This window comes from Rhinoderma darwinii, chromosome 1 (assembly GCF_050947455.1).
Source record: "Rhinoderma darwinii isolate aRhiDar2 chromosome 1, aRhiDar2.hap1, whole genome shotgun sequence".
NCBI classification, from domain to species: domain Eukaryota; kingdom Metazoa; phylum Chordata; class Amphibia; order Anura; family Rhinodermatidae; genus Rhinoderma; species Rhinoderma darwinii.
The window spans coordinates 468,857,286-468,877,850 of NC_134687.1; the positions used below are offsets into that span (position 1 = coordinate 468,857,286).

General features: G+C 41.2%; 1 protein-coding gene across 3 annotated transcripts in view; it reads right to left on the reverse strand.

Annotated features, from left to right (window-relative positions):
- Positions 1-20,565, reverse strand: part of GLT1D1 (glycosyltransferase 1 domain containing 1) — a 115,766-nt gene that overhangs the window by 41,593 nt on the left and 53,608 nt on the right. For all 3 annotated transcript variants that reach the window (XM_075833421.1, XM_075833402.1, XM_075833412.1), the window contains 2 exons: positions 11,870-11,965; positions 8,020-8,069 (listed from right to left, as the gene is read on the reverse strand). In XM_075833421.1, coding sequence (XP_075689536.1) covers positions 8,020-8,069; positions 11,870-11,965 — 146 coding nt within the window. The remainder of the gene's footprint in view (positions 1-8,019; positions 8,070-11,869; positions 11,966-20,565) is intronic.

The window sequence follows — 20,565 nt, forward strand, 5'->3', positions numbered from 1 at the left end:
AAGGGTCATTCTAAAGAGCTCATTGAATTCCAGCGTGGTACTGGAATAGGATTCCACCGTTGTAACGTCAGTCCGTGAATTTTTTTCCCTCCTAGATATTGCATGACAAGCTGTGAGTGGTATTATTACAAAGTGGCAGCGTTTAGGAACCACAGCACCTTAGCCACAAAGTGAAGACCATGTACAGAGCAGGATCACCGACTGCTGAGGTGACTGAATAAAAGTCGCCAACGCTCTGCTGATTCAATAACTGCAGAATTCCAAACCTCTTCTGGCATTAACATCCGCACAAAAACCTGTGCACCGGAAGATTCATGGTATGGATTTCCATGGCCGAGCAGCTGTAAGCAAGCCTTACATCACCAAGCCCAATGCCAAGCATCAGATGGAGTGGTGTAAAGCATGCCATCACTGGACTCGGGAGTGACTAATCACACTTCTCTATCTGGCAGCCTGATGGACGAGTCTGGGTTTGGTGAATGCCAGGAGAACATTACCTGCCTGACTGCATTGTGCCAACTGTAAAGTTTGGTGGAGGAGGGATAATGCTATGAGTTTGTTTTTCAAGGGTTGGCCTCGGCCCCTTAGTTCTAGTGAAGGGAAATCTTAATGTATCAGACATTTTGGACAATCATATTCTTACAACTTTGTGGGAACAGTTTAAGCTTGGTCCATAAATGTGTGGTTGGGTGATTTTGGTGTAGAAGAACTGGACTAGTCCGCACCGAGCCTTGACCTCAACCCCATTGAACACTTTTGGGAAGAAATAGAAGGGAGATTGTGAGTCAGACCCTCTCGTCCAACATGCCTATGGATTTACAATAGGATGTCATAAAAGCTCCTGTAGGTGTAATGTGTAGGTGTCCCAATGCTTTGGTCCATATAGTGTATCTAAAGTCAGCAAAATTGATCAACGACTAAACTGCCCACTAAATTAGAACATTAATTCATTTCCATATTATGCTGTTTTGCAGAAGGTAATTGGCATTTTATTAGAGGGTGAGACCACTGAACCATATCACCAGCACCCAACATGATGAAATCAAAAAGGCAGGCAACATGAGAGAAACAGAAAATACCAGCATGGCAGATAACATGTGAAAACAGACAGTGCCAAAAGCAGACATTTGGCAAGCCATCAGTATTCTTATCTTAACTCTTCTTTGCATAGGTGGCTCATGGAACGTGAGCCTATGCTGCCAGTGCAAGTCTTTGGGGTTCAGCACTGCTAAAATGTAAACGCACAATATTGTAATAGTATGAGAAAGTGTGATGAGTCAACTCATAGCTATTAATGACTGTTAGGCCGGGTTTACACGAGCGTGTGCATTTTGCGCACGCAAAAAATGCGATGTTTTGCGTGCGCAAAAAGCACTTAACAGCTCCGTGTGTCAGCCCCGTATGATGCGCAGCTGCGTGATTTTCGCGCAGCCGCCATCATTAGGACAATCCGTTTGGATGTTTCTAAACAGAAAAGCATGTGGTGCTTTTCTGTTTACATTCATAGTTTGACAGCTGTTGCGCGAATCACGAGCGTCCCACGGAAGTCCTTCCGTGTGGCATGCGTGATTTTCACGCACCTATTGACTTCAATGGGTGCGTGATGCGCGGACAACGCCCAAATATAGGACATGTGAGTTTTTCGCAGCGGACTCACGCTGCGCAAAAATCACGGACTGTCTGCACTGCCCCATAGACTTACATAGGTACGTACGACACGTGTGAAAATCACGCGCGTTGCACGGACGTATTACACGTTCGTCTAAACAAGCCCTTACTTCGACAAATTTTCAGAGGTCTTCCGCTAAAGATTCCAAACTCTTCACCCGTCCAATTACGGAAATCGAGAACTTCCAAGTTACCTACCATTGCCTGGACTCAACCATCTTTACTGTAAAATTTCCACCATATTCATCTAGCTCATGTTCGAACATTTGTTGCTCCCACCTGGGTCTTTTCACACGATCTAGAGACCACCCTTTAATTGAAACGTTGCCCCCTGGAGCATTCCCCCTTAACGTTTGTTATCAAGGGTCTATAGCCACCTCTAATCCATTAACCTACCCATGAGAAGACATTTTATCTTCATATGGAGTCTGAATTTAAAACTACCTTTAAATGCCATGTACACCTTTGAAGACTTTTTTTATTATTACTTACTTAAACAGTGCGTTAGTGTGTTCTGTGCAACTTTGTCATTTGTTTCTATTTAAAAAAAATAATAATTAATACTTTTTGAGATACAGCTGCTATGCATCCTGGATATATAGAAGCTGTATCTTGCGCTAAAACCGGAATCCGTCAGGTCAGCGGGACAGGCGGCTTCGGTGACCTGCACACCTCAATTATGAACTTAGATGTGATCGATAACAGCTGGATCCTGCGTGTCAGAGTGTCACGCAGAACCCACTGTTACCGAATCAGTCAGTTCTGCTGAACTGTCGGATTCAGGTTTCATAGAAAATGTATCTCAAAAAATAAAATTAATTTTTAATAAAAACTAAATTACAAAGTTGCAAACAAACACTCTAATACTCTGTTTTCGTAAAAAAAATAAAAAAAAATATCTCATGCTGTATATGACTGCAAAAGAATAATCTCAGAATGGTACCTCAATGCAGCTAAAATAAAGCAATTGAAAAGAATAAACTCAGAAACTAGCTGTATAAAGTCTTGTTTTTTGCGGGACAAGTTGTATTTTTTAATAGCACCATTTTGGGGACATATTATTTATTGATTAACTTTTATTAACTTTTTTTTGGGGGGGAATAGAAAAAAACCTGAAATTTCGCCACACTTTTTTGCATCTTAAATCAACGGCGTTTACCGTGTGATATAAATAACACCATAACTTTATTCAGCGGGTTGTTACGATTGCAACGATACCAAATTTGTATCGTTTTTGTATGTTTTACTACTTTTACACAGTAAAAACGCTTTTTTTTCAAAATTATTTGTTTTTGTGTCTCCATATTTGAAGAGCCGTAACGTTTTCATTTTTTCGCCGATGCGGTTGTATGAGGGCTTTTTTTTTGCGGGAAGACTTGTAGTTTTTATTGGTACCATTTTTGAGTAGATGCGACTTTTTGATCACTTTTTATAACATTTTTTTTAAAGTCAGGATTCACAGAAAACAGCAATTTTTCCATAGTCTTTTATTACATTTTTTACGGCGTTCACCGTGCGGGTTAAATAATGTTACAGATTTATAGTCGGGGTCGTTACGGACGCAGCGATACCAAATATGTGTAACTTTTTTACTTTATTTTGGTTTTTTAATAGTAAGGGGAAAAGCTGGGTTTTTCATTTTTTTCACATTTTTTTTTCATTAACTTTATTAAACTTTTTTTTTACTTTTTTACTAGTCCCACTAGGGGACTATAATATGCGATTCTCCGATCGCTATTGTAATACACTGCAATAATTTTGTATTGCAGTGTATTACTGCCTGTCCGTTTAAAACGGACAGGCATCTGCTAGGTCATGCCTCCGGCATGATCTAGCAGGCAGTCGCTCCAGGCAGACCTGGGGGCCTTTATTAGGCCCCCGGCTGCCATTAGAGACACAGACACTCGGCGATCGTATCGCCGGGTGTCGGTGGGAGAGGGAGCTCCCTCCCTCTCTCCAAAACCACTCAGATGCGGTGCACGCTATTGCGCACCGCATCTGAAGGGTTAAGCGGGTGAGATCGATACGAATATCGATCTCACCCGGCAGAGCAGGGACGCTCCCAGCCCTCAGCTGCCTCTAGCAGCTGAGAGCAGGGAGATTTGACACTCCCTGCTCTGTTTACTTTATCCTGACGCAGCGCCGTGAAAAGGCGTATGCATCAGAATAAAGCCCATTAGTGGCCGCCGTTAAAAGGCGTATTGGCGGTCACTAACGGGTTAAGGCCTTTTGGTCAGAGGTCAGAATTCGTGTTCAGAATATATGCACACGCAGTACTTTTTCAATGTCAATAATGTTACTATTAAAGGTTAGGTCTTCCACCCATGCCGAAAAACTTCCAAGGATTGCTTTAAATGCTTACATCAGCAGCTAAGACTTTGATTCCCCTGAGGTGAAATCAACAAACACCCTACCCAGCAGCTCAATGGTGCTAAAAGGTTGAACATATTTTTTATATTGAGGAATTATCAGCCCGGGAATCCCGGACCCACCATGTATTCCAGAAAATATGGAATCCGTAGATAACCTTTCATGTCTCCTCTGAATTTCTAGTGAAGTATAAAGACTAGCTGGTATTGCCGGATATTCTCAGACTGTTAATACGAGACCAGTACTATTATATACCTGGTCTTTGCCCTTTACCTTTCCCCTCCCTTCCTCTTCCTGCCCATTTCCAATGTTTTATTGCTGTTACTTTTAGTATTTGTTTGATTAAGTACTTGGTTTTTGCTTCTGCCCTTATCTGATGAATTAATAATGCAGCCATACATATAATTTCTTAGTTTAAAGAAAATCTGTCACATATATATCTTTACATTAGATCTATATAAGATCTCCTAACGAAACTAAGGTAGTGTGTACTATTGCACCGATTGAAAAACCTCAAACTCACAGTTGGTCTGAACCACAGGCATCTAAATATCACAAAATTTGTATTTACTTGAATGGTGTCATTACAGAGCTGTCACTTTCTAGGCCGCAGCTGAAACATGAGCAGCGACAACAACAGAGCAGTGCAGTCATGAATTGGAGGTCAGTATAGGAAATAAACTCTGACCGGATCACAGACATTTACAATGATGACTACCTCACTGCAGGATTCATTTTGTCTGCAGTGTTCCTTTAAAGTCACATTTTTCTAAACCCCCTAGCTCTGGAGACCAGACAGCAATGATCAGCCTACATAAAGAAGATATAATCATTATGGCTTTAACTTTTTATGTGCCAAACACACGGAGCTACACATTCAACAAACACAAGTAACGTGAATAATTATTTAGGCAGAAAGCAAATTGTAATAATGGAAAGTGTTGCGAGCACTCTACCATTTCCCATTTATCTTCCATGCGACTTCACTTGGAAATATATTTGTGTAGCAGAGTGTAAAGAAATGCAAAAAGAGAAAATTGGATATACTAGATTTTATAATGAAAACATATGTTGTGAAACTAGACGACAAAGAGCAAATGAGCCAACATGAAATTATATTTACATTTGTAAATTCAGAGCTTAAAGGAATAAAAAAAATTACAATTTCTCTGTGAATACATAAAGGAGCACAAAAATAGTTCGAATATCCTAAAGTGCTGCTCTATGTGTAGGTTTGCTGCATGGTATGTGAAATTCTGTCAACGGCTCCTCATAAGCAGGATACAAACAGACACGGTCAATAGTAAAATTTGCCACTGTAAAATTGTAACATTACTGTGACCCGCACACAAATTTAAAGTTTAAAGAGGATCTGTCACTAGTTTAGTAATGCCCAATCTCCTAACTAATCTAATAGACACGGTCATGCTGATAATTCCAGTGAAAATTGTGTCCCAAAACGTTTATTTTAAAAGCTATGAGCTTATTTCTAAATATGTAAATGAGGCTATATAGCCAAAGTGGCGGTAACACTGCTCTCTGTGGGTGGGGTTTGTGTCATCTGTATGACGCTGTCCAATCAGGACCGTCTTCCTGGATGAGCGCTGAGGCGATGTGGTGAAGGAGCTGCGGCCAGAAGTGTAGACACAGAGTGATCTTGCGATTGAAGTGGAGATCGCGCTATGCCTGGAAGTGGAGAAGCTGTATGATGCTGATTGGACAGCATTATACAGACAACACAAACACCGCCCACAGAGAAAGAGCAGAGTTGCCGCCCCTTTGGCTACATAGCCTCATTTTAATATTTAGAAATAAGCTCATAACTTTTAAAATAATAAACATTTTAGGACACAATTTTAACTGGAATTATCAGCAGTGTCGATTAGATTAGTTAGAAATTGGGCATTACAAAATTAGTGACAGATCCTCTTTAAAGGTTTCCATGTGGGATTAAAAAAGGTAGGGGCAGTTTTGTGACACTTACAAAAAAATAGGTGGACTGTTTTAAGCCCATGTCCGCTTTGGACAATCCCTTTTTTTCTAGAAGGCTCCCTGGATTACAAGATGATCATAGGGTTTTGCCCTGAAATCAATAGTGATCGGTGGGGAAACTTGGCAGCAAGCATATCATTTCCCTGCAGAGCCCTTACACAGTTCCCATTCAAATCAATCTGTCTGTATATACACTCCTCAACATTGAAATTGAAACACCAAGAAGGGCAAGCCATAAGATTATGCAAATCAAGGAAGTAGGTGTCGCTAAGATCTGCAAATGCTGAAATTTTCAAGCGACTAGCTCCAATCTGTAGCATGTGGGAGGGACATAAAAGCCAGCTTGAAAGCAAATTTTTTTTAGCCACATGAAAACTCAAAAATCGGATCAAGTGGTGTGGGATGACTGCGTGATGCCTCCTGTTCAGCGACGTGCCAGTTATCGCCACGCCGCAAACTGAGAGGGACAGAATCCTCGAAGGGAGAGAGATTAGTTTATCACTCTGGCAGATCGCTAGACGCCTAGGCCGAGATGTCAGCACTGTTCAACGTTGCGTGTTCGGAATGACAGCAAGTGGTACTCGGAGGCGAACCTCTGCACGGACGGACTGTCTGATTAGAAGAATGGTGTGTAGTGATCCATTCTGTACTGCAAGTGAACGGAATATCCCAAGCCTAGAGCGGCAACCAGTGTCGACACAAACCATCAGAAGGCGTTTGCACGACATTGGGCTATGAGCTAGACGTCCAGCTTCAGGAGTTAAATTGACCACATGCCACCGCTCTCAAAGGCTATCATGATGCACAGCAAGAAATCAATGGAGGCTGGAATGGAAGTCTATCCTTTTCAGAGATGAGTCTCAATTTGGTCTTGGGCGCATTAATAGCCGGAGATTGGTCTGGAGACCACGTGGGCAACATGAAGAGGTCTTCACAAGGGAACGTCACACCAGTCCTACTCCCGGGATTATGGTGTGGGGTGGAATAATGTACGGTAGACAGACCCCCTCTAGACTTCATTTCAGGTAAACTAACAGCATGGTATTACATTGATTTGGTCGTGGAAGTAGTGGTACGCCCATTTCTCCAAAGTTTCCCTGAAGCCGTTTTTCAACAGGACAACACCAGGCCGCGTGTTGCTTGTGCTACTGTATGGCCTAAACGTGCTATCATGGCCTACAGCATCTCCGGACTTGTCTCCCATCGAGCACATCTGGGATGTCATTGGTTTGCAATTGCAAAGGGAGCTGCCAGCAGCCAATCTTGATGATTTGCGTGCCCAAGTGCATTCAGCGTGGCATAACGTTCCTCAGACAACCATTAGTAACCTCATTGACAGCATGCCAAGGCGCGTAAGTTCGAGTATTTCTGTGCGTGGTGCACATACGCAGCACTGAATAAATCTCAAGATGCTTGGAATATTTTGTTTCCAATTTTTATCACTTCCATATCATGAACATGTCTATCGATCCTGTGATTTTCACAATTTCAAAACTTTTCCTTCTTTGTGTTGCAATTTCAATGTTGAGGAGTGTATGTGCCGAGAGCTCCAGAGAAAGAGACATCCTTTGTATCCACACTTCAATGTGACTAATAGGTGAGGTTGCGGAATGGGGGACCCACTCTATTATAGCAGAATTCCCTAATAGGGTACTTGAAAATGTGTTTTCTAAACCAAACAATTCCTTTAACCCCCTTCGCGCACCCAGACGTGCTATTAAGGTCCGAGTGTGGGGGGTAATGTTTGGAGCGCACTCACGCGGAGCGCACCCCATATGCTCCGGGTGTCGGCTGTATTTTACAGCGGACACCGGGGCTTAACAGAAGCCTGTAAAAATTACGATATACTGCAATCATTAGTATATGATGGGTGGATCCAATCACTGTCATATCTATGTGAGCAAAATGGCTTTCCATTCCAAAATCAAAACATGCAACATGGCTCGAAATATAGTGTTCACTTATTTTTTCCATAGAGATTCTACTTACCATTGGTCCAATAATAGCCAAGCAAATACTTGATTCCCTTTCATGCCACTCTAGGAGAAAGTATGTATTGTTAAATTAGCAGTAAACACTGTAATGACTAAACGCAATGTGCAGAATGTAGAAGCATTTACAGTGAGTTGCTATTAAAAATGAATTTGCAAAATATCATCGTTGACAGAGTTATTGAAGTTACCTCCGCTTAGTAGTAATAACGTAGATGTGGCTGGTACTAAATCGGGTACATGGAAGCAAACAATGTATTGCAAGTAATGCCCTGTCAAAAGTTCTCCATTTAGAAAAGCCTGATTGATACCAGCTTAATAGGGAGAACGGCATGGTGTGACTACTGCCACTTGGCTAAGCCGTGCACTGCCTAAAGCTGGTGATACACAAACAAAAATCTAGGGTCGATTTCAACCATTGCAGTCCCTCATTGTTTCAAATTTGCAAAAACATAAAAACTATCGTTCTAAATGGCCAACATCTGGTGAAGAGGTGATTGGTCATGTTGGACTTATTTTGGCCTGTCATTGACTGAAACGTGCCATTTTTGTTTTACCACTTTTAAAGAAAAAAAAAGGACATTTCCTTCATCTGCTAGTTCGGTCACATGTTTATGGTTAGATTGTTGGTACAAATGATCTGATGTGCGATTGAAATCGGCCACCATGTGTCAGATCAATCTCATGTGTATGGCCTTAAGGCCTCGTTTACACGAGCGTTATATACGTCCTTTACACGCGTGTCGTACGGACCTATATAAGTCTATGGGGGCATGCAGACAGTCCGTGAGTTTTGCTCAGCGTGAGTCCGCTGAAAAAAACTCACAACATGTCCTATCTGTGTGCACTGTTCGCGCATCACGCACCCAATGAAGTCAATGGGTGCGTGAAAACCACGCATGCTGCACGGAAGCACTTCCGTGCGAACTGTGTGATTCGCGCAACAGCTGTCAAACTATGAATGTAAACAGAAAAGCACCACATGCTTTTCTGTTTACAAACATCCAAATGGAGTGTCATAATGATGGCGGCTGCGCGAAAATCACGCAGTCGTGCATCATACGCTGATGACACACGGAGCGGTTCTGTGCCTTTTGTGCACGCAGAACACGGCGTTTTTTGCGTGCGCAAAACGTACACGCTCGTGTAAACCATGCCTAACACCCAGTCTTTTCAATGGCATTGTTAGGCAGCACAACCCTATTAGTAACTACTAGTACGAAGGTCTTCAGCACAAGACAGAATTGTACAGAGGTCACAGATTCTTGGCAGGACTACAGCTTTCTCCATCTTGCAATATTTGTAAATGGTTTTTTTCGGTAGAGAACCTCTAAAAGTCTTCGTTGAACATTAAACGAATAGATTATTGGTAGTGGACACAGATTGTAACTGTAGCAGCAGTGCACATTGTGGAGTCTGATACATCATCCACAGACACTGCATACAGCCTCATGCAAACATGATTATTGTAATGTTTTGGTCACGGATAATCTTTCCACCCGAACGCTAAATGAGTATTCTCCCACCAGTCTGTCAGAAGAGCGGTCACTGTGTATTAATAGACTGAAAACACTTATTGGAAGGCGTTGACAATTATTAATTCACCATTACGCTTGAAGCTTCAGTTATTTATAGCATTCAGGATATGGAAAGATTGACCACATGGAAGTTCAGCATGCAGTGTTATCATGTACACCCATCAGGTTGTCAGGAAGGCTTGAAGCAAACACCAGCAGAAAATGACACACTCATTAAATCAGGTTTTTATTATGAACATATTTGTAAAAATATTGGGGGAGCTTTTTCCTATTTTATTATTACATATTCATTAAAAAAAACTCCAGTTCTCACACTTCCCAATGGAGAAAACACAATAGGCTGACATTTCCTCGTAGCTCATGGACGTCTCAGGTTTACTGAAATATTAACTATATGGGCTTCAGGCCTCATGCAATAACCCTCTGCCTAATACCTGCCTGTTTGAATCGGAAGCACACAGAGGTACAGAAGGGTCCCATGCATTTTTTTTATAGCGATTGTATTATGGCTCCATACAACTCTTACGGAGTGGTCTATTGGAGAATTAACTCGGCCATGTGCACGAGCTATTATTAAAGCACAAATATGATAGGCATTCAATGTTTGATCACAGGGGGTCTAATAGGCTATCAATGTTGAAGTCTATGAAAACATCTTTAATGAACACCTCTTGGTTTGGCGGTACTTTCGCTAAAGTTGTACACATTGCATTATAAGAAGATTCTTAACGTATTGCTATAATTCTCTACTTCTATAAAATCCCCCAAAAGACTAGACCCGCATCCTATGTGCATCTCATTTCCCATAGCTGCCCAGCTCTTGGCTCGGCTTGCACTTCCTTGAGTTGGGCATGATTCAGATAATGGCCCACCCTGTACTGTATACTGTTCACTCGAAAACACTGCATTTAAAAAGGGAGTCTGCCAGCACATATTCACCTAGCAAAGTGCTAATACCACTATATAGGGAAGGAGGATAGTTTTTTTAAACATACCTATGTTGCCCAAGTCAGCCCATCCTGAGCCATAAAAAAAGTGCTTATATTCCTCCGAGCGCCGTATGCAAACGAGCACTGAAGAGTCCTGCAATCCAGGAAGTGTCCTGAAGTGTCCATGGTTTCTGCTTAGACTGCAGGACACTTCCTGGAATGCAGGACTCTTCAGTGCTCACTTGCATACGGCGCTCGGAGGATTAAAAGCACCTGTTTATGGTTCACGATGAGCTGACTTGGACAACATAAGTATGTTTGAAAAACTATCATCGTTCACCTTACAGCGGTATTAGGGCTTGTCTACACGCAGCGGAATTGCTGCGTTATTTCCGTCTGGCATTGCGTCCACATGCTGCGTAAAAATTCTGACCAGAAATTGACCTGCGGTGCGTATTTTTTGAACCGCAGCATGTCAATTCCTGCTGCAGAAAGTGGACTGAATTGCTGCGTTTTTTAGAGGAGATGTCACCAATTCCCAATATTGAGAAAAACGCAGCAAAATACGCACCATTTTATGCAGTAAAAAACGCAGTAAATTGTGCGTTTTTTTCCCGCAGAGGAATATCTGCTATTTTCAACGGAATTGCTGCAGAAATTTTCTGCAGCAGTTCCGTTACGTGTGGACAAGTCCTTAGTGGTTCGGGAGGTGAAATTGTAATGAGACTCCCTTTAATAAATTCTGCTGTATAGTTGATGATTGCCCAGTCTTTATGACTAGACTATCAAGGTATATATTTACTATAAATAGGTATCAAAGTGTTAATTTATACATATATTCCAATGCCATAACATAATAGTTTCTGTATTCAAGATTTAAAAAAAACAATAGCCTCAAACGGCTCACATTTTTAGAATAAAATAAGCCCAATTCCAAAATAACAAGTAATCCCCCTTACTACCACCCACACTCCTGCCACCCACACTCCTACTGCCCACATATAAGATTTTGGATGTTAATCGCTGGGCACAAGCAGACCTGCCATGACTCACACGCTAAGAGAACTTGGTAGTAAACATTGAATGGCGCAAGACGTTATGTAACGCAACTTTATATGCTGCACATCATCACTTGTTCAAGATCGGCGTGGACTCTTCACCCTAGAAAGGAAATCCTTAAAAAGGTCATGCAACAAATTCTATTTTGTAAATGAAATGCGTGCTTTGGAGTGAAAACCTTTCTTGCTTATGTTCAATAGCCTGGGCTTCAGTCGTACTGTAGCTGTAAAATACATGCTGAGCCACTGCCTGCTGTTTATGGCTTCAGGATCTGCTACACGTAGAATGCGGTTTTGCACGAAAACGAGGAATAAAAACTCACCTGCAAAAGCCTCAACCAGGTACAGCGGGTCTTTTACTCTTCGGAGACCACAAATTAATAGGAAAATGTGTGTTTTTCCCGGGATCTGCAGCATGCCTACAAATCAGAAGACCGATTTATCTCACAGCCAAGACAGCTAACCCAATAACTACAATACAATGTTTATTTAAGCTGCCGGCATGAGTTTTTGGCTCGAGTCTGAAAAACAGATTTGGATAGTCGACATTGCAATATTTTTTTAAAATTTGTAGCCAGGATATATTTGCACTACAACCTAGGACTGATGTAGAGAACGTGTCCAAGTGCATGAACCCGGCCTTTTTTGATAGTCAAGCCATACTCATCCCTTTCAGTTCTTCATGTGCATTTTGGAGGATGTTATGTCTACAATACAGTGTATATAAGAACAGTAATGTGCTAATTGTCATTTTTGCAAGTAAAGGTTATACAAATCAAAATAAGCAACTTTTTTTTTTTTTGGGCATGAGTTTCACCACAATTTTTTCCTTGATTAGTTTTTACACATTACACTAAAAGTTTCTGAAAAGATCTCAAAGTAGCATATATTAACTAAAGCATTCCAAACAAGTTTGGCGGTTTCCGGAACTCCCATAGAAATGATTGGCATCCTTCCACTCAATCTCCTCCTGAATATAGGTGGGACCCGCACCTATCAGACATTTATGGCATATCCATAGGATATGCCATAAATGTCTGAGATGGGAATACACCTTTAAAGAGATTAAATTCTATTACTGAGATGTCGAAAGGGATGTCATAGAAGTGGAAGACTATGTGATGATATATACTTTTGTGTGGGGTATACTTTATAATAAAGGAGTTGATCAGGGAAACAGGACAAGTGTTCTTTTTATTATTTATTTATTATTTATTAACTTTTATTTATTTATTTTTCTTTCACATTTTTTACTTTTTCTTTTACACTGACCTGGGGACTTGAAGACCTGGTCTTCTGATCCCCGCTACAATGCACTGCACTACTTATGTAATGCAGTGCATCGGAACTGTCATTTTTCATTTGACAGTTAGCGTATTAGGTCATGCCTCGGGCAGGACCTAATAGGCTACCGTACCTGGGCAACCAGGAAGCCTAGTAACGGCTTCCTGGTTGCCATAGCAACAATCGCCACCCGCGATCCACCGCGGGGGGGGGGGGGGGGGCCCGGGGGTTACAGAGGAAGCTCCCTCCCTCTGTCAACCACTTCAATGCGGCGGACGTCATTGACAGCCGCATTGAAGGGGTTAAATGGCTGCGATAACAGCTGACAGCCGCTGAAGATAAAGCGCGCACAGCTCCTGTGCTCGCTTTATCTGAGGGCGTAACTGTACGCCCGTCTGCGGGAAATCACTTTGATTTCGGACGTACAGTTACGCCCAATCGCGGGAAGTGGTTAAAGGGGTTATATGCGTTTCCAGAAACAGCGCCACTCTTGTCCATGGGCTATGTCTGGTATTGCAGCTCAGACTCATACAGTTGAGTGTGGCTAAACTGTAATACCAGACATATTCCATGGACACAAAGTGGAACGGATTCTAGAAGGAAGCAGACATTATTTTTAAACACACAATCCCGTCAAATATTAACATACAGATCTTACACATTAGAGGGGAAAAAAATAACTTCCTAGGGAGCACCTGCCACAGTCAGCAAAGAACTGACATAAGCTGTTGGCAACTTTCACACTAAGAGGTCTCTGATGTATTCATCATTTTAATTTAGATGGATTCAAAGTATAACTTGCCACAACCTTCTCTTTATTAATTTCCTAAAAGGAACACTAAAGCTAGAAATGTATGATAAACATAAGCAGAAGATAAACTTCTTCACCCTGTTTGTTTGTTTGTTTGTTTGTTTGTTTGTTTGTTTGTTTGTTTGTTTCAGGAACATGTAGAAAATCCTGCAGACTGACAAGTAGTCTTGTAGAAATCCTGCGGAGGTTCATTTCCTGCTGACCTGTTCTATAGTCATCTGGGAAATGGCCGAGGGGCAGGGCTTAACCATATTTTTGTCCTACTGCAGACAGGGCAGATGCTCCTGCTTCAGCCAGTTGTCTTACAACCACATAGAGGACAGTGAGAAGGAGGAGGGATAGCGGCGCTCCTGGTACACATAGAGATTTTTTTTTATATATATATATATTTCTCAGTTTTAACCCCTTCCCGCTCCTTGACGTACTATTACGTCATGGCAGCTGTATCGTTCGCGCTCCATGCCGTAATAGTACGTCACGGGAGTAACGGCCGTTTCGGCCGTCCTCCCGACACATACAGGAGCTGTGCCGCTGCTGTCTTGTTCAGCAGCTGTCACAGCTCCTGCAGCGGGGACCGATCGCTGTGTCCCCGCTGATTAACCCCTTAAAAGCCGCGTTCTATAGATCGCGGCTTTTTAGGGGTTAAGCTGCCATCGCCGGCCTGCTACGCGATAGCGGCCGGCGATGGTGACTATGGCAACCGGACACCAAACAATGGCGTCCGGCTATGCCATAGACGGAAGCCTAGTGGGTCCTGACATCGTCAGGACCCACTATGCTTGCTGTCAGTGAGTAGCTGACAGTTCTAATACACTGCACTACGCATGTAGTGCAGTGTATTAGAATAGCGATCAGGGCCTCCTGCCCTCATGTCCCCTAGTGGGACAAAGTAATACAGTAAAAAAAAAGTTAAAAAAAGATGTGTAAAAATAAGAAAATAAAAGATTTAAAAGTAATAAAAGTAAAAATCCCCCCTTTTCACTTATCAGTCATTTATTATTAATAAAAATATATAAACAAACAAATAAACTATACATAATTGGTATCGACCTGAACTACAAAATTATTTCGTTATTTATCCCGCGCGGTGAACGCCGTAAAATAAAATAATAATAAACCGAACCACAATCACAATTCTTTGGTCACTTCACCTCCCAAAAAATGGAATAAAAAGAGATCAAAAAGTCGCATGTACCTAAAAATGGTACTGATGGAAACTACAGTTCGTTACGCAAAAAAAAAGTCCTTGCACGGCTTTATTGATTGAAAAATAAAAACGTTCTGGCTCTTAGAATAAGGTAACACAAAAAGTGAATGATTGTTTACAAAACGTATTTTATTGTGCAAACGCCATAAGACATAAAAAAAAACTATAAACATCTGGTATCGCCGTAATCGTATCGCCGCGCAGAATAAAGTGAATGTGTCATTTATAGCGCACGGTGAACGCTGTAAAAAAATAGAATAAAAAAACAATAGTAGAATTGCTGTTTTTTAGTCACCACGCCACCTAAAAATAGAATAAAAACTGATCAAAAAGCCGCATGCACCCCAAGAAAACTACAATGCATTCCTCAAGGGGTCTAGTTTCCAAATTGGGTCACTTTTGGGGGGTTCCCAATGTTTTGGCACCACAAGACCTCTTCAAACCGGACATGGTGCCTAATAAAAAAGAGGCCTCAAAATCCACTAGGTGCTCCTTTGCTTCGGAGGCCGGCGCTTCCGTCCATTACCGCCCGAGGGCCACACGTGGGATATTTCTCTAAACTGCAGAATCTGGGCAATACGTATTAAGTTGCGTTTCTCTGATAAATCCTTTTGTGTTATAAAAAAAATGGTATAAAAAGGATTTTCTGACAAAAAAAAATATGTAAACTTCACCTCTACTTTGCTCTAAATTTTTGTGAAACACCTAAAGGGTTCATAAAATTTCTAAATGCTGTTGTGAATACTTTGAGGGGTCTAGTTTCTAAAATGGCATATTTGATAGGGGTTTCTAATATATGGGCCCCTCAAAGCAACTTCAGAACTGAACTGGAACCTAAAACAATAAATAAATGAGGCAACACTTCGCTTCTTACATTATACTGATAATGAGCCGTGCCCACCCCGAGATGACCCCAGTTTTGACCGTTTGTATAAACGGAGACCCCTATTAGACCGTTCCAGTGCCCGGTTTTCCCAAGCATACACCCCCGAGAAGTGTATTTCTATTGATGAGTCCCTGGTACATTTTAAAGGGAGGGTTCAATTCCGCGAGTACCTGCCGGGTAAGAGGGCAAGGTATGGCGTGAAGATGTATAAGCTGCGAGAGTGCATCAGGGTATACCTACAGTTTTAGGATATATGAAGGAAAGGCCACCCCAAAACCAGACTGCATCCTGGGCTACAATAGGTACATGGGAGGGATGGACTTGTAAGATAAAGCCCTGAAGCCCTACAGCGCCATGCGGTGTGGTATAAGAAGCTGGCCGTGCACATCATACAGATGGCATTGTACAATGCGTACGTGCTACGTCGATGTGCAGGCCAGACGGGAACTTTCCTGGAATTTCAAGAGGTGATTATCAAGAACCTAATCTTTAGGGACCAAGAAGGGGGGGCACCCAGTACTTCTGGAAGCGAGGCCACACGCATCGTACCAGGGCAACACTTTCCAGAAGTTCCCCAAACTGGCAAGAAGGGAAAAAGTCAAAAGAGGTGCAAAGTCTGCTATAAGAGGGCGATAGGGGATGACACAATATATTAATGTGACACGTGTCCCGAATAACCAGAGCTCTGTATGAAAGAGTGTTTTAAAATTTATCATCCATCCCTTGGTTTATAATTTACCCCAATTTTACTTACCCTGATGCACTCCGCACATCTTATCCCCCCTCGTCTTTCCCCTCTGAGCCCTGCTGTGTGTCCAGGCAGCTGATAACAGCCACATGTAGGGTATTGCCGTACCCGGGAGAACCCACATTACAGTTTATGGGGTGTAGGTCTCCGGTCAAAATGCTCACTACACCTCTAAATGAATGCCTTAAGGGTGTAGTTTTTAAAACGGGGTCACTTCTTGCGGGTTTCAACTGTACTGGTACCTCAGGGGCTTCTGCATACATGACTTCGCACTAGAAAATCCCCAGTAGGCCAGTTTATCACAACAAATGGGGTATTGCGGCACTCAGAACAAATTGGGAAACAGAATGGGGTATTTTGTTTCTTGTGAAAATAAGAAATTTTCAGCCAAAACTACATATTATTTGAAAAAAATAATTTTGTTTTCATTCCCAGCCCAATTCAAATAAGTTCTGTGAAAAAACTATGGGGTCAAAATGGTCACAACACCCATAAATGAATTACTTGAGGGGTGTAGTTTCCAAAATGGGGTCATTTGTGGTTGGTTTCTATTGCTTTGATACCTCTGGGGCTCTGCAAATGCGACATGGCACCCGAAAACCAAACCAGCAAAATCTGTACTCCAACAAACACATAGCGCCCCTTTCCTTCTGAGCCCTCCCATGGGCCCAAACGGCAGTTTATCACCACAAATGGGGTATTGCCGCACTCAGGACAAATTGGGCAACAAAATGGAGTATTTTATTTCTTGTGAAAATAAGAATTTTTGAGCTAAAATGACATATTATTGGAAAAAATATATTTTTTTTTAATTCCCAGCCCAATTCAAATAAGTTCTGTGAAGAAACTATGGAGTCTAAATGGTCACATTACCCATAAATGAATTCCTTGAGGGGTGTAGTTTCCAAAATGGGGTCACTTCTGGTGGGTTTCCATTGCTTTGATACCTCTGGGGCTCTGCAAATGCGACATGGCACCCGAAAACCAAACCAGCAAAATCTGTACTCCAAAGAACACACAGCGCTCCTTCCCTTCTGAGGCCTCCCATGGGCCCAAACGGCAGTTTATTGCCACAAATGGGGTATTGATGCACTCAGGAGAAATTGGGCAACAAAATTTAGTATTTTGTTCCCTGTGAAAATAAGAAATTTTGTTAAAAAATTACATCTTATTGGAAAAAAATTCATTTTTTTAATGTCACAGCCCAATTGAAATAGGTGCTGTGAAAAAACTGTGTGCTCAAAATGCTAACAACAACCATAAATGAATTCCTTGAGGGGTGTAGTTTCCAAAATGGGGTCACTTTTGGTGGGTTTCCATTGCTTTGATACCTCTGAGGCTCTGCAAATGCGACATGGCACCCGAAAACCAATCCAACAAAATCTGGACTCCAACAAACATATAGCGCTCCTTTCCTTCTGAGCCCTCCCATGGGCCCAAACGGCAGTTTATCACCACAAATGGGGTATTGCCACACTAAGGACAAATTGGGCAACAAAATGGGGTATTTTGTTCCCTGTGAAAATAAGAAATTTTGATCACAAATGACATTTTATTGGAGAAAATGACATTTTTTTCATTTCAGTGCCCAATTCAAATACGTGCTGTGAAAAAACTGTGCAGTCAAAATGGTAACAACAACCCTAAATGAATTCCTTGAGGGGTGTAGTTTCCAAAATGGGGTCACTATTGGGGGATTCCTACTGTTTTGACACCTCAACACCTCTTCAAACCTGGCATGCTGCCTAAAATATATTCTAATAAAAAAGAGAACTCAAAATGCACTAGGTGCTTCTTTGCTTCTAGGGCTTGTGTTTTAGTCCACGAGCGCAGTAGGGCCACATGTGGGACATTTATAAAAACTGCAGAATCTGGACAATACATATTTAGTAGTGTTTCTCTGGTAAAACCTTCTGTGTTACAGGAAAAAAAATGAATAAAATTGAAATTCAGCAAGAAAAATGAAATTTGCAAATTTCTCCTCCACTTTGCTTTAATTCCTGTGAAATGCCTGAAGGGTTAAAAAACTTTCTAAATGCTGTTTTGAATACTTTGAGGGGTCTAGTTTTTAAAATGGGGTGTTTTATCAGGGTTTATAATACATAGGCCCCTCAAAGCCACTTCAGAACTGAAGAAGTACCTTAAAAAAAAGGCTTTTGAAATTTTCTTAAAAATATGAGAAATTGCTGTTTATGTTCTATGCCTTGTAACGTCCAAGAAAAATAAAAGAATGTTCAAAAAACGATGCCAATCTAAAGTAGACATATGGGAAATGTGAACTAGTGACTATTTTGGGTGGTATAACCGTCTGTTTTACAAGCAGATGCATTTAAATTCTGAAAAATGCAATTTTTTCAAAATTTTCTCTAAATTTTGCAATTTTTCACCAATAAACACTGAATATATCGACCAAATTTTACCACGAACATGAAGCCCAATGTGTCACGAGAAAACAATCTCAGAATCGCTTGGGTAGGTTTAAGCATTCCGACGTTATTACCACATAAAGTGAAATATGTCAGATTTGAAAAATGGGCTCTGAGCCTTAAGGCCAAAACAAGGCTGCGTCCTTAAGGGGTTAATTGTAATATGAGATAAATAGGATCAAACGAAAGAGGATATTAGATAAGCCATTGCAGGGATATTTTTGTGCATTTGTAGGTTTAGTATTCCTTTAAAATGGAAGTACTTCAAAGAAAAAACAGGTGTACGATCAAAGCAATGTGCTTACAATTTAGATGCCTTTGATCTGAGATTAAAAATAAATGCACAAATAAAGAATGTGCACACTTTAATTTGCCACACTCCTATATAGAAGGTCCTGACTATTTTGTTATATCTCCATCCTGCCAGGATATTCATGCAATGTATTCATGCCCGCTTGGCAACTGTAAGATTAAAATGCCTGTGTACTGCAGCAATCAGCAGAAGTACCAAAGCCATTGCTTGCACAAGGAACGTCAGTGAGCAAACATTTATTCTTTATTAGAAGGCAAGAGGCCAGCACTTCAAAATGACGGGAGATGAATAGCGTTTTTTAGCTAGCAAATTATCACACTGGGAAAAAAAATATAAAAAAATGAAATAAATGATTGTAATGACTTATGTGTTGCAGCGAAATTAAGAGCAGCCATTATGGAGAATGACAGCAAAAATGGATTGGATTGAGTGGTCAAATACACAATGCAGTGGTTCTATCAGCAAATTCAAGATGTTCTATTAATGGAACTCCAGAAAAAAAACAATATAAAAAAGAAACCAGCCATGAGTCCAATAAAATAATCTGTTCTGACATATTTATAATATTCTTAAAGGTTTAAACTTGAATAGATTAGTTGAAGATATAAAATAATAGACTACCAATAATAAAAAAAAAAGTTACTATGAAAAAATACCTAGACCCCAGTGCAAGAAAAGGGTAACTGCACTGTGGTTCATTGCCCATATTAAGCAATTTAAAAGGGTCGGCCATTTTTAAAATATATTTATTAAAAGGCCCTAAACTGAATTGTTGTGGCACATAAACTTGTGAATCTTCTCATACTTTACCCCAGCTACCCAGCAGAAGGCCCTGGCTGTTCATATATGGGTATGCAAAGCATCCAAGATGGCGGCAAGATGTTATGTATAGATTTGACAGCTTTTTTTATAGTCCCTGGCCGCACCCTCTTTTGCGCAGGCGCTGAACAGTAACTACATTCAGCGCATGTGCAGACAGCAGAATCTCCTGTATCTGCGCGTGCGCTGAATGTGACCGCCGACATCTTGGGTGCTATGGATACTGATAGAAATGTTAACATTGCTGATACGTGGGCAGCCCGGGGCCCTTCTACTGAACAGCTGGAGTAAAGTATGATAAAACATTTAGAGATTTATGAGCCGCAACGCAGTTTAGAGCCTTTTAGAATTGCATCTGACAAATCCATTATCTCTTCAGTTCCTGTTATTGAAAAAACAATAAAAAGAAAAGAGCTTAAAAATGCAAAACGAAACAGCTCACCCTTTACTGACAGAGTGCACAAAAGAAAATCTGAGTTCGACAGGCGGCTGCCGGTACTACGGCCATAATACTTGGAACACCTG